Source organism: Ochlerotatus camptorhynchus, unplaced genomic scaffold (assembly GCF_037179485.1).
Source record: "Ochlerotatus camptorhynchus isolate MF236.1 unplaced genomic scaffold, CSIRO-AGI_Acam_v1.1 ptg000328l, whole genome shotgun sequence".
In the NCBI taxonomy this organism is placed as follows: domain Eukaryota; kingdom Metazoa; phylum Arthropoda; class Insecta; order Diptera; family Culicidae; genus Ochlerotatus; species Ochlerotatus camptorhynchus.
The window spans coordinates 1,557,286-1,571,275 of record NW_027040816.1 but is presented as its reverse complement, the minus strand read 5'-3'; the positions used below and the strand labels follow the sequence as shown (position 1 = coordinate 1,571,275).

At 39.1% G+C, this 13,990-nt stretch overlaps 1 protein-coding gene across 9 annotated transcripts in view; it reads right to left on the bottom strand.

Moving 5' to 3' along the window:
* cyst (cysts) overlaps positions 1-13,990 on the bottom strand; it is a 97,113-nt gene that overhangs the window by 67,423 nt on the left and 15,700 nt on the right. For 6 of the 9 annotated variants that reach the window (XM_065230102.1, XM_065230105.1, XM_065230106.1 and 3 more), the window contains exon 8: positions 118-189. The exons of the other annotated variants lie outside the window; for them this stretch is intronic. In XM_065230102.1, the coding sequence (XP_065086174.1) occupies positions 118-189 (72 nt within the window). The remainder of the gene's footprint in view (positions 1-117; positions 190-13,990) is intronic. 9 annotated transcript variants of the gene reach the window in all.

Genomic DNA, 13,990 nt, shown 5'->3' with positions numbered 1-13,990 from the left:
GTGGTAGAACGCGTTTGGAGGGAGTAATTACTAACAGATTAGCACAAATCAACGAAACGAAGAGAGGACAGGAGGTTAGGAGGAGAGTGTAACTTAACTGAGCTTAACTGGACTTACGTTTTATCTCTCACACAAAGCAGTGATCGATCGTCGTGGGTTTCATCTTCACTGTCGGAAAGATGCCGTGAACTGGTTTGTGGGTGTGTTTGTTTGATTTGTTGGGGCAATTTTTGTACGAGTGTATGTGTGTATGTGTATTTTGAATGTACGTTTTGTAGAGGCAAAAATATGGAAAAACGAATAAAAGAAAACGAACAACACATAAAATTTAAAGCGGTAAGCAATTTCGATTATTTCGGTGTTTTTCGAATAAATTTTGCTGCCTTGGAATGGAATGGGAATGGGTTTTCTGGTTATATATAGGATTGCTATCGTGGTGAAATGCATGAATGAATCCAATTGCATCTTGGCGCTCGTTTTAAGAAATATGTATTCAAAATCGGTATTTACTGGACATCGACAAAATATCAAAGCTCCAATCAAAAACACATGCTTTTCCATCCTCTTCTGAAATGCTTTGAGTTTTTTTAATGTGGAATGAGCATCAATCAAAAATATCTTCGTAAAGGATAAAACATCGTGCACATTGATCTTGGGTACTATTTATATACAAGTGTTTAACTATTGATTGATGTGAGTGATGTTACTTTCGCTGATATTGATTGTTATGGATACTGCCTGAATCCTGTCTGATGAAATTTTAAGAATTTTAGGTTTTCAACCAGTTGTTCACATTATAAAAAAATAAATCTTTAGATCAGAATCGAAAATCATAATCAGAAATCAGAAACCGTTCGTTCGACTACCTCTTAGTTTTGACGCATAGTTTTCATCTAGTCTATTATTTCGTCATTGGTTTTTCACAAAACGTATGCAATGATAAGTTTTCGAAAATCTTACACGAATCTCGTCGAAGAATTTTACCAGCATCTTCGTATAATTCCGGCTACCTTATTCAATTTACGGAACGTTGATTCACGAGAAGGTGAACTACTAATGGCTTACTTCATTGTGTACATCTACAATTTGCATTTGCCTTCTTTAAAGTTCATATTGATGCAAGTCACAACAAACAATATTGAAAACAATGCATACCAGGAATAGGGTTACCATTTCAAAAAATTGAAAATGAGGACATTTAATTTCAATTTTAGAGAAAAAGGAGGACATAGTATATATTTTGTATCATCAATGGAGGAGGACAACGAGTTTTTACCAAACATTTTTAAAACATATGCACTTACTCAAAATTTATGATTTTCAAAAGGTGTAGTGTAGTGTAGTCGTCATCAATTCGATTATAATCATTATTCTTTAAAGGAAAAGGGGGACGTCATATTTTTTTGGAAATTCAGAAGCAGTTTTTTCGTTTAAACCGAATAAATTTGAAAATTAATGATGTTCCCTTTCGGTAATTGGTAGTTTGTCTATTGGGTTACGTCCAATTGAAAAGCAGTAATCCTTTCTAACGGATACTAGGACGAAGTACCGGTAATATTAGGGTACTAATAATGGAATTTTGACTCCCTCTAAACAAGTTTAATGGACTGAAACTTTTTAATATTGGTATTGAAAATTCTGAAATTGTTTTTTTTTTTTATTATAGTCACTTTAACGCTCTTGGGTCATTCAAGACTTGTCCGGGGGTGAGATTTGAACTCGTGACTTTGGCGTGAGAGGTATGGATGCTAACCACTACGCCGGGGTCACCCCCGACCCTCTGAAATTGTTACTACTGGTTGGTTAAATAATAAAATGAACTTATTAAGTTGAATTGAAATTAAGAATTGATGTGCTTCAAGAAATAACAATTTTTTAAACGATGTTTAAACAAGACTCGTTTTATTGAAATTACTCATACTTCATGTAGAGTCAACTCTCTAAAAAATACCGGTAAATTTTGAATATTTGATCAACCAGCAGCCCAAATTTCAGCAATTTAAATGCACATACTAAAAAATTACAGCTCTTTAAACTTTTTTTGGACAGACAAACACATTACAATGAGCCTTTTAATATGACTTAAGAGAGGAGCAGGTTCAAAACAAACTGCCTTGGCAACCTCTGCCGGGGATGTTTCTGGAGAAACTGCCAATGGAATCAAGATAGGCGATGTTCGGTTGGCTCTGGCTTTGACAGTTCGTTTGGCTTAAAACCAGCCAGTCCGCTCCTTTCCTATACTAGACCCTTAATAATATGACCGGTTCTGTGAACTATTGAACTGTTTTGCATGAAAACATCAGTTTAATAAACTTCAAAACCTTAAAAATAGTATGAGGTTGCGTCAAAATGAAATGAAAAATTTATTTATTAAAATTTTGCTTGAAAATATTCAAGGATTAAAAAGGAGGATATTTTGAGGCAAAAGGAGGACATGTGAAAAAATGTTGAAAAAGGAGGACATGTCCTCCTTTAGGATATCATATGGTAACCCTAACCAGGAACAAAATGCAATCCCGTTTTGTTGAAGACGCTTTTTTCTCATTGATTAAGGGGCTGTTTTGGAAAAGAAGCAGCCTAAAAGCGTCGAACGGTCGAATGCTTGCCATAAAAATTCCGTTAGCTATTTAAGCACCACCGTAATTCTGTCAAATTGGCTGGATCGTGCCATTAATCCAGGAATCTGCTTGGCTTTAATAGCGAAGATGGATAATACGTACGTTTTCCGTGTGATTACATGCTCCCAATGCATTTAACTGATCAGTCAAGCCTCCGAATGATGATAAACTTTAGAAACTCGTGTACTAATCCTAAAGATGCCTGCTGGTGTATCCAACTGAACTGTCAAATCGTACCAGGTAACACTCGTTAGGCGTGTGTGTTTTAAATGACCGTCTATACAATAAACTGACCGAAGTTGACGAGCACGAAAATAACACGAACAATGGCCTTGCCAGTATAGTCGCTATATTCATAGTCTGGCGGATAGAATTTCGATCTATTAAAAAGCGGAAGCAATTCAATATTGATGAATCTACGTTACGGTCAGCCAGTAGATGGAAATGATGTGAAAATGATAATGACGGTTTACTAGCTGTCAAATCGTATGGAATATTTTTTAGTACATCATCACTTTTGTGGTTTTGGATTTCAAACCTAGGTGTCGCATGCACTGGTGCAGTTTTGCGTAGATTCATCAATAGTGTAGACCAACAATTGAAAAGGTTGTATCAACTTTTATAAACAAAACGTTGATAATTCTTTTCTCGGCAATCGAACGCAAATTATCGGCATCATCGGATTGGGGAAACTTTCCCCATCCCAAAGATGGTGTTAGCTTGTGTAGGCGAGCCTTGAGTCACGAGAAAATGGTTTCCGAAGTTTTGTTCGCAATAGCTGATGTGCTCTTTACTGTTGTTGGTCGTGATTTGCTCGATTGATTCCACTATTTGGCAGCTCAATTGGTTCCCGAGATTCTATCCGCCAGACTATGAACATAGCGATTATAGAACAAATAATAGTCAACGTTTTGTTTGTAAAAGTTGATAGTACCTTTTCAATTGTTAGTCTAAAATATATTGAATTGGTTCAGCTTTTCGATCGATCGAAATTCTATCCGCCAGACTATGAACATCTAGATGGACATTTGAAAAGGGCCAGATAAAAACAATAGTTCAAATTTCCTCAAGTAGATGCTGCTCTTGGATTGCCTGGATGATCTGAAGCCGGATCAAGTAATCCTTCGTCTGTGCAAAATAAACTAAAGTTGTCTGTAACTTGGGGTCAAATTGACCCCAAATTCAAATTGTCATATCTCAGCGAAGGATAAACCGATTTGTAAAATTTCAATTGTTTTATTAAGTAAATTTAATGCACTTTCAGTTTAAAATATAAAAGTTTATTTCAAAGGGCGGATCTCTCAAACAGAGGGGTCATTGTAAAAATATTCCTATGATGTGGTATATTTCGAACACCGAAAAACCGACATGAAACTCAAACTAAACTTTCGCTCGAAAATCTATAACGGCCGATTCAAATGTGCAGCGATCCCATCTGTCAAAGCTAAAGAAACTTTTGATTTAGATAGAAATTACTTGTCAAGAATATATCAGACACGAACCAACTCATACATTTTGCACTCGTGTTCGTGGCTCAGATAAACGTTTCCCGCGAACACGGAGGCAGATGTCGGTAGTGTGCTTTGAGCAGAAATTTCGTGGTACCGTATGCGTGATAATGTTTGCACCATCGTACAACTAAGATTCCTGTTTCACCTGTGCATACAATGCCTTAGTTTACTTTGCATGCAAACCTATAGCTCATACCGTAGTAGGCTGTGTGTAAAAGAAAATGATTTCTTAGTTTGACAGTTGCACCATGACAAAGTGGCAGCGTATTCGTGATTTGTCCCACGCGCAAATGTCGCAAAAAGACATTTCAATCGCCGTAGAAGTGTCCCGATGGACCGTCAAAAGGGTTTTAGACCGAGAAAAGAAAGGACAACTATCCGCGAAGATGGCCACAGGTCGTCCGAGGTCAGCTCGGGTTCCGAGGGTTATCGCTGCTATCAAAAGGAAGATTCGGGTGAATCCAGTGCGTTCAATAAGGAAAATGGCAAAGAAACACTGGATCAGTGACTTTACGGCACAGAAAATCGTAAAGGAAGATTGCGGGGCGAAGTCGAGGGCACGGAAAAAACTCACATGATTACCAACCGCATCCGGGAGCTACGAGTCGAACGATGCAAGAAAATCTTGAACTTCCTTAAGTGAAAAAATCCGGTAATCCTGTTCACCGACGGGAGCATGTTTACCGTCGATCCCGTATCAAATTCCAGAACCGACTGGTATATTAGTTCTCTTCCGGTAAAAGACGTGGCCGACGAGCACAAGAACGTGTATCTGACCAAGCATCCTGCTAGCGTTATGGTGTTTGGATTGGTGGCTTCCGATGGTAAAAAAATGGACCCGGTGTCAACACGGAGGTCTACTTCGGGATTTTAAGTAAGTATGTTCTTCCGTGGATCAAAGAACAGTACGGTCCGAAGCCAAATGTTGTATTTCAACAAGATGGGGCTCCGTGCCACACCTCGAACCGCACTCAGAAGTGGTTGCAGGAGCATCTTCCGTTCTAAGCGAAAGATATGTGGCCGCCATCCAGCCCCGATCTTAATCCGCTGGATTACTCAATATGGCGCGTCATGAAGGCCAAGGGCTGTTCTAAACGCCACCCGAGTTCAGCAAGCCTCAGACAAACATTGACCCGTACCTGGAGAGAAATGGATCCAGACTACATTATTAGAACCTGCCGTGGATTCTGGAAGCATGTGGAGGCCGTAATTGCAGCAAGTGGAAACTCGATCAATGATTAACATAGTTTAAGACGAAATTTTTGAGATTTTTTTTTTAATTTTGACATTGCTCAATGGTGCAAACATTATCACGCATACGATAATTTGTATGGTCATTCATGTCGGTTTGTCCGTGTTTTGATGTTAAATCTCAACCAAATAGGAGGTTTTCAAAAATATGCATGACGTATGACAAAATTTATTCACTAGATGGCGCTAAATCGAAAATGATCAAGTTATGCCATCTTATATACGCATTATAGCCATAGAGGTAACTCTAAGACCACTGGGTCCCGAAGAAAATCATTATTATTTTTGGCTCACTCAGTATATGAACAACGGTCCCAAGCAGTCCCAAGCTATTTCACTCACCCCTGCATGTTCTGCATGAATCCACACACCCCTGATGTTATCTGTCAAACTTTCATAGCGAATCAAAACAAACATAGTGTAGTAATAGAATTTCAACTAGAATAGGGTACGTTAATCGTTTGCTTGGGACCAATAGGCTACTAAAGTGGTGAGCCAATTTAAAATCGTTAGTTTCGTAATGATTGTTGTTATAGCGTTGACAAAAATACCGATTTCCGAACTAGATGCCGATATTCAGATACGGCTTCTCAGAATCAGGGTCCAACAAAGTCACTTTCAATCGAAAATCGTCAAGCGACGACGAAGCTGTCAACCATCATTTTCAATTGAAAGTCATTCCGTCATCTCTTCGAGCAGATCCCCTTCAACATCAACAGAACCACTTTCGATCAGTTTTCATGCTGTTTGTTTTGGCTTGACTCGTGTTCATTTCGTATTTCATTGTCAAATGAACTTACCACAGACAAACAGACATAACACATTTTATATTTCTCGTCGGTAAAACACTACCGTCATCTGTTGAACGCACTGTGGTGCGTAGTACGCTGAACAGATGGCGGCAGTGTGTAAACGTCAAACGCAAGGGAATTGAACATGCGCGCCACAGGTGGCGGTACTACCAACTACGTTACTTTTAAATTGACCGTTAAAAGCTTGTTCGATGAACAATTTGCAAGTGTTATGCCTGTTTGTCTGTTACTTACTTTCGTATTGAAGCGAAACTGTTCGATCCACATTCGCGCAGATTTTCTGACTTTTGTTGATTGTCATCAAATGTGTGTTTTTTTTAGTCAGGGAGAAGCCGGAAATCGATATCCGATGCCATTTTGAAGTCCAATATGGCGGCAGAAAATGTGGAAAATACTGTCAAATACTAGAGCTGCACCGAACAGTGCTATTTGGCCTGGTATTCGGTTTTTACATGCAAAGTTTCGCTAATATTCAACCATTTTCGAACAAATGAGTGGTCGACAAAACGATTGAGTGATTCTTTTAGGTCAACGCTTGATATTCGGCCGAATACTGTGGCGGCCAAATATTCGGTGCAGCACTATCAAATACCCATCAATATGGGCATTTTTGGAAACGGGATGATTTCTAGAGAATGAAATCAATATGGGTATTTTTTTTAAATCGGAGTGACCTCTAGAGGCCGGAAATCGATATCCAACGACATTTTAAAATCCAAGATGGCGGCTTCCGATTTCAGAAAAAGTGGGAAATGCCCATCAATATATGTAGTTTTGGAAGCAGATTGACATCTAGAAGCCGAAAATCGTTTGATTTTTAACTGAAAGGAGGGAAATACTGTCAAATTCCCATCAATATAGAAGATTTAAGAAGCCGGAAATCGTTGATTTTTTAAATAAAAGTGGGAAAAACTGATTCCGACCCATACATCGGTAAGATGAATAGAGAATGAAAATCGATACTCGACGCCATTTTGAAATCTAAGATGGCGGCTTCCGATTTAATAAAAAGTGCAAAATATTAATTTCCATTTAATTCCACTACCTTATTTGCTTATCCTTAACAGATACGCGTATTTCGTCTACAATATGCAGACTTCTTCTGTGTCAAAATACTGAATACTGGAAAAATTCCCATCAATATGGGTATTTTTGCAATCGTGGTGGCTAGAGAGTGGAAAAAGATATGCGACGCCATTTTTAAATTCAAGATGGTGGCTTCCATTTTAAGAAAAAGTGGGAAGTACTGGTAAATACCCATCAATATGGTTATTTATGGAATCGAGATGACGTCTAGAGAATAAAAATCGATATCCGACGCCATTTGGAAATCCATGACGGTGGCTTCTGGTTTAAGAAAAGTGAGAAATTATATCAAATACCATACATATGTTTTTTTAGAATCAGGTTAACGTCTAGAAGCCGGAAATCGATATCGCCATTTTTTAAAACCGAAACGACCGCTTCCGATTTGAGAAAAAGTATCAAATACCCTAAAATATGAGTATTTCTAGAATGGGGATGACACGTAGAGGTCGGAAATCGATGTCAGACGTCATCTTGCAATCCCAAAGGGCGATTTCTGGTTATAGAACATGTGGGAAATACTATCAAATACCCATCAATGTGGATATTTTCAAAATCCCAGTAACGTGTAGTGGCCAGAAACCGATGTTTGATGGCATTTTAAAATCTTATTCATAAAAAAAGAGTAAAATACTGTCGAATACCGATCAATGCTAGAACTTTTGGAATCGAGGTGACATCTAGAGGCCGGAAATCGATGTCTGAAGCCATCTTGAAATTCAAGATGGTAGTTTGCGATTTCTGCAGAAGTGTTAAATATCCTACAAATGGCGTCGGATATCGATTTTCGGCATCCATGCGTCGTTCTCGTTTCGAAAATACCCAGATCATAGGGTATTTGACACTTTTCGTGAAACGTCAAGTATCGATTTTCGGCATCTACGCGTTGTCCCCGTTCTGTAGGGTATTTGACACTTCCGAAAACCAATGGCCACTAAATTGGATTCCAAAATGGCGTCGAGTGTTGATTTTCAGCTTCTGTCTCCGTTCAAAAAATACCCATATTGTAGGGAATTTGATACTTTTGATGAAACTCGATGGCCGCAACATTGGATTCCCAATTGACGTCCAATATCGATTTTCGGAGTCTACGAGTCGTCACCGTTCCGAAAAAAAACTATATTGTAGGATATTTGTGGCTTTTCCTGAGCCCGATGACCGCCATCTTAGACTCCAGAATGGCCTCGTTAATTTAATTTTCGTTTAATATAAAATAACATTTTATTACCGAATATAACCCGGATGCCATCCCTATCGGCAACCGATATTGACTATCTGGATACTATATTTTGATGCCTGTTGACGCGACGCGTGACAAGTCGAATGAGCCCCGAATTGAAGTGAAAGTGGAAAAAACGAAGGAAGCAATTGCAACAATTTTTTGCTTCAAATGAAATGAACTGATGCACTTGACGAACGAAACAACCGATAGTCATGTCATGATTGACAGGAGGAGTGTTCATTGTGACTCGATAGCAAGAAACACAATGTCTTACACGAAAATGATATTGCTCAAAATGAAGCGATTTTGCGGAACGCTCATTTTCTTGTCTTTGTTTCGAAAATGCAGAACCCTGCTCAGAATACCGATTTTTGAGATTTTACACCGATTTTTTTTTTACGTCATCAAAATTATTATTGCTTGCTCGCGCACAGATTTCGGAGAAAATTTTTGTGCGAGACTTGTATCTTTTTGAAAATTTCAAATTTTTTTAGCCTTCAAAATACTAAATAAAAATCATCTTTAAAATTGTCTTATGCTTGATACTCTTCCGACTAATGCTTCTAACGGGTGTTCAATAAAAATGAGAATGATTTCAATACCTTTCTGTTATTAAAGTAAAGAGCGTAATTTTTTTTTCTCTCGAAAATAATTTTCGATGAACATTTCAAATGGTCCTATCTGCTTTGATCGATTCTCTTCATCGACTTTCTCTCGTCATAACCACTGCTATGCAAACAGATTTCGCGCTATTTCTACCACATAGTTTGATGAAGGAGGTTCTTATCTAGCGTTTAAAACGTCAAATACAACAGGGAAAGGTTTTGCGTTTTTTAAGGACCTTTTGAAATGTTTATCTAGAATTGCTCTCTGGACTCCCTAAAAATGGGAGGCATGTTTCTTTTCGTTCGGGTGCTGTCAGTTCAATCGAAGATGGCGTCGAAACAACAAGCACTCCGCGAGCCTGTTGTACGGTTTTACGAAACGCATGGTCATCGTGGAAAAAAGTTTACGGTAGACCACTTTCGAGACGAAAATGTGCCCGTGAGTAAATACAGTTTACCGGATCCTGGCATTGAGCCTGGAGCGGAAGGCCGGTAGTGATAACGACCGTGAAATCGCAGTGTTTGTGGATGACGAAGAACTACCGCGGGACGTCGTTTGTGTCGCTCTTGAAAGCCCACATTCCAGGAAATGACAGCTACTATTCCAGCGACAAGTCGGCCACACCCCCCGAAGTAAAATATAAGTTTAAGCATAAATTTGAAAAAAAAAAAGTTATGCTGTACATCGCCATATCTGACAGAGGGATTTCAAAGTCATGGTTCAAGCCGAGCGGTCTGGCCATCAATCAACAAATGTACCAGGAGGAGTGTCCTGAGAAAATTCTTCTGCCGTTCTTAAAGGAGCATCATCCGGACAAGGCGTCTTCCCATTACGCCAAGAAGACGCTGGAGTATCTTGAGCAGAAAAAGGAAGAAAGGAACCCGACCAACTTGCCCCAGTGCCGTCCCACTGAGGATTTTTTCGGCTCCCTATAATTGGCGGGCCAAGGATACAAAGCAGTTGACCACAAGGATCCGGAATTGTATCCGTCCAGCGCTCTTGTGATAGCATCGCGACTAAGTTGCGTCGTACGGCTGACCAGGGCCCCTTCTCCAATAATCATTGACGTTTTTTTTTTGAAGAATAAATATTATGTTTTTAATAAAAAAAAAACTAGTGAATTCGTTGAAAAAAAAAATTTTTTTGCTAGCTATATGACTGAAAAAAATCTAAATTTTTATTGAACGCTCGTTATTTCCTCGTCATTTTTGGCTACCCATGAATCGAGAAACAGTCAATAGGTCATTCCGGTAATTCCTAGGGAATCGGGAAATACTTTTCAAACATTATTTAACTTCCTGAAGTTTTTGTTCATTTTTTACTTCCTGGATTTTCTTCCACTTTACACCGTAAATTAGTTCTTCCGTCTTCTTCCGCCAGTTTTCCATATTTTTATTGCGGTTTCACAGGAACTTTGAAGAAGTTCTGAAACTTTGGAAAAGTTTAAACTTTTGAGTAAGTTTCGATAAATTAAAGATAGTTTCAGAAAACTCGGAAATTTCAGGAAACTCAAGCAATTTCCAGTGAACTTACGGAAACATCAGAAATATTTAGGAATCTTCACAAGTCACTTCAGGGAAACTTAGGGGTTTCAGGACAGTTCCATTTGTTTCAGGAGAATTTATAGAACTTTAGGAAGCTCCGAGAACATCAGAACAGATCGATTAATTTCAACGAAATTGCAGAAATTTTAAAGGAGTTCCGAGTAACTCAGGCGATTTCCAAAAACTTCAGCAATGTTCCGAGGGGTTCATTCAAATTTAGGACACATAAGAGAAGTTACATGAACATGGTGAGAACATTTATGGGAAGTCCCGAACTTTTTAATGGCAGTGTCGAGAACTTAAAATAAAAAAAAAAAGATCGGGAAGATCAAAGAACTTTAATGCCAACGTTATCATAAATTCAAGAAAATTGTGAGATAACTTAAGAAATTTTAGAATCTTAAGGAAAGTCCAGAGACCTTCAAAGATGATTAGAGATATTCCGGTAGCCTCATTATAATCTAGGAAGTTCCAAGTACTTGGAGGATGACCACTCATGTAACAATTCTGCTTTTATGAGGGTTCTGTAGACTATGATTTAGACTTGTAGAATGCTATAAAACCTCTATAAAACTTGCAATGTTACTTAGGCAGAGAACTCAAAAACAGCCACATTACCTTCAGGAAAATAACAAGAACTTTTAAGGAACTCCGTGCAGTTATGGAATATTCCTAAGTGTATTTCAGGAATGCTCCAAAAACGTCAGGGGCATTGGGAGGCCTTCAGGGATGTTTTATGAATATCAGGAAAATTTTCTGTATCATTAGAACATCCCCCAGAAATCTCTTTCTTGCGGAAATATGTCCTTGTTTCTTTCGAATATTCCGTAAGCGCTCTGGCTTCTGACTTTCTCCAGAAGTTTCTTCCAATCTACCTAACGAAGTTTCTGCCAGCGTCTCCAGAAAGTTTCTTCCGTGTTCTCCATAAATCTCAATTAAACTTCACCCAAAAGTTTCTTTCTCTTCTTCTGGACGTTTGTCCATAAGCCATAGTTTTTTTAGGATTTCTATTGAAGGGTTTTTCCGAGCTTCTTCTGGCTTCCCCTGGATATGGCGTTTTCTGGAATTTACTTCTGATTTTGCGAAAATTTTCCGGCTTCCTTCGGATGTGACATTCCGAGATTCTCAAAACTTGTTTTGGAAGTTCCCCGGATGTTTTTTCGACTTTTCTCAGAACTTTCCTCAAACTTCGTCCAGGAGAGCTTCTTTCTTCTTTCTCTGGATAGTTTTTCAACACCCTTCAGAAGCTAATTCAAACATTCCCTGGAGTTTTCTTCCGGCATTATCCCACCATACACACTTCGAAAATAATTATTTTTACACGAGACGTAATTCAGCTTTGACGTAAATCATGAAATGTAAACAAACATGGTATGTAAAATTTAGTGTCCTGAAACTGAAACATATGCAACTCGACGAAAAGTGCGTTTGATTGAATTGATTTTCCCGTCCTTTTCAACTGATTCTTATGTCAAAAGGCCCGCTTGCATGTGTCGGTCTCAGGGCAGTGAAATTTATATGTATTTTTCGTAGTGTGTAGTTTAAAAGTTAAAATTTTCAAAAACGGCAAAAATATAAGATGAATTGAAACAGTAAATACCGATAAATACCGATTTTTAAAACCTTTGATACTGACGAGGATACGAGGAGGATACCGATAAGCTTTCAAACAATCTGGCAACGCTGGTCATATGAAGGGTTTCCGTCTTCAGCTAAATTGTTCAGATTAACAAGGAAAAGAGTTTAGTCCGGAATTAACTCACCAGGCGGCGCTAGTGTGACATTAATTTTTCATTGTTTGCCATAACTTACCATCTTGAATCGATAGAAGGTTTCCGTCTTCGGGAAAGTTCATCAGATGGACAAGACCTATCCTAGACTATTGGTGATCAAAATTGACTGATAAAGGGTGTCCCACATCAAATTGCATCACGAAAAAAAAACGCTGTAGAAAATTACCAATTGGGTATTTTCTCTTGAAAATTTGGGTAGAAGTAGTTTAGAGCGTATTGTCTACACTGTATTTTTATCGCTGTCAGTTGTCACCCGAAAAGCAACGCCGCGAATTGATTTTGCGCAAGCACCTGGAAAATCCTCAACTCTCTCATCGGGACATCGGAAAACAACTCGGAATCGTGCAGTCAACGGTGAGTCGTGTAATTAAACGTTACTACGAAACTCTGAGCATGGAACGGAAGGAGAAATGTGGTCAGAATTGATGTTCTATTAGTGATCAGGATCACAAGTGTGTCGTGAAAGCGTTTAAGCGGAATCCCAATGCTTCGGGCAGGGATGTGACCAAAAAGTTGAATCTGTCCAAGTCTTTCGTTCAGAGAGCCAAGGACCGGGAGGGACTGCATACGTACAAAGTGCAGAAGGCTCCAAATTGTGACGAACGGCAAAATACGGTGGGAAAGTCACGGCCCCGGAAACTGTACACCCAGATGCTGACGAATCCTCATTTTCTCATCATGGACGATGAGACTTACGTCAAGGCGGACTTCCGGCGGCTTCCAGGGCTACTGTTCTTCACCGCTCAGGACAAGTTTGATGTTCCGGAGGAAGCAAGGAAGCAGAAACTTTCAAAGTTTGCCAAGAAATACATGATTTTGCAAGCGATCTGCTCATGTGGCAAACGGAGTGCGCCGTTCGTGACTACTGGGACTGTGAACGGGGAGATCTACCTTAAGGAGTGTCTACAGCAGCGTCTGCTTCCTCTGTTGAAGCAACACGTCCGGGAGTGGTACGAAGCCAACGGGATCACTTTGGCACCCAAGGACATGAACACCCCCCCCCCCCCCACCCCAACGCACCAGAACTAAGGACCATCGAAAAATACTGGGCTATTATGAAGCAGGCACTACGGAAGCATCCCAAGGAGGTCAAATCTGAGGAAGACATGAAGAAAAAGTGGGCTTCCGTACAGAAGAAGCTGCAGCCAGATGTTGTACAGAATCTAATGAGTGGAGTTAAGCGTAAGGTGCGAGCGTACGGTATTGAAGTTGAATGAAATAAATATGCCAAAAGCTTACTAATGGGTTATATTTTATGGTCTGGAAGTTTGAAAAGATTGGGTCAACAATTTGATGTGGGACACCCTTTAATCGAAATTTGCGGGGTGGAAATTTTTGCACCTGAATTTTCCCCAGAAATATGACATAAATTTTCGAATATTTAAACTCATTCAAAGTTCTCTGAAGTTTGTCGAGGAAATTTAGCAAAATGCATACCTCAATCTTAATATTCTAAAATTGGACAAAACCTTCCCGGAAATATTTTCTTGAAGAAAGCCTTGTGGTTCATGAATTAAAATCAAACATTTAATGACACTTATTAATTC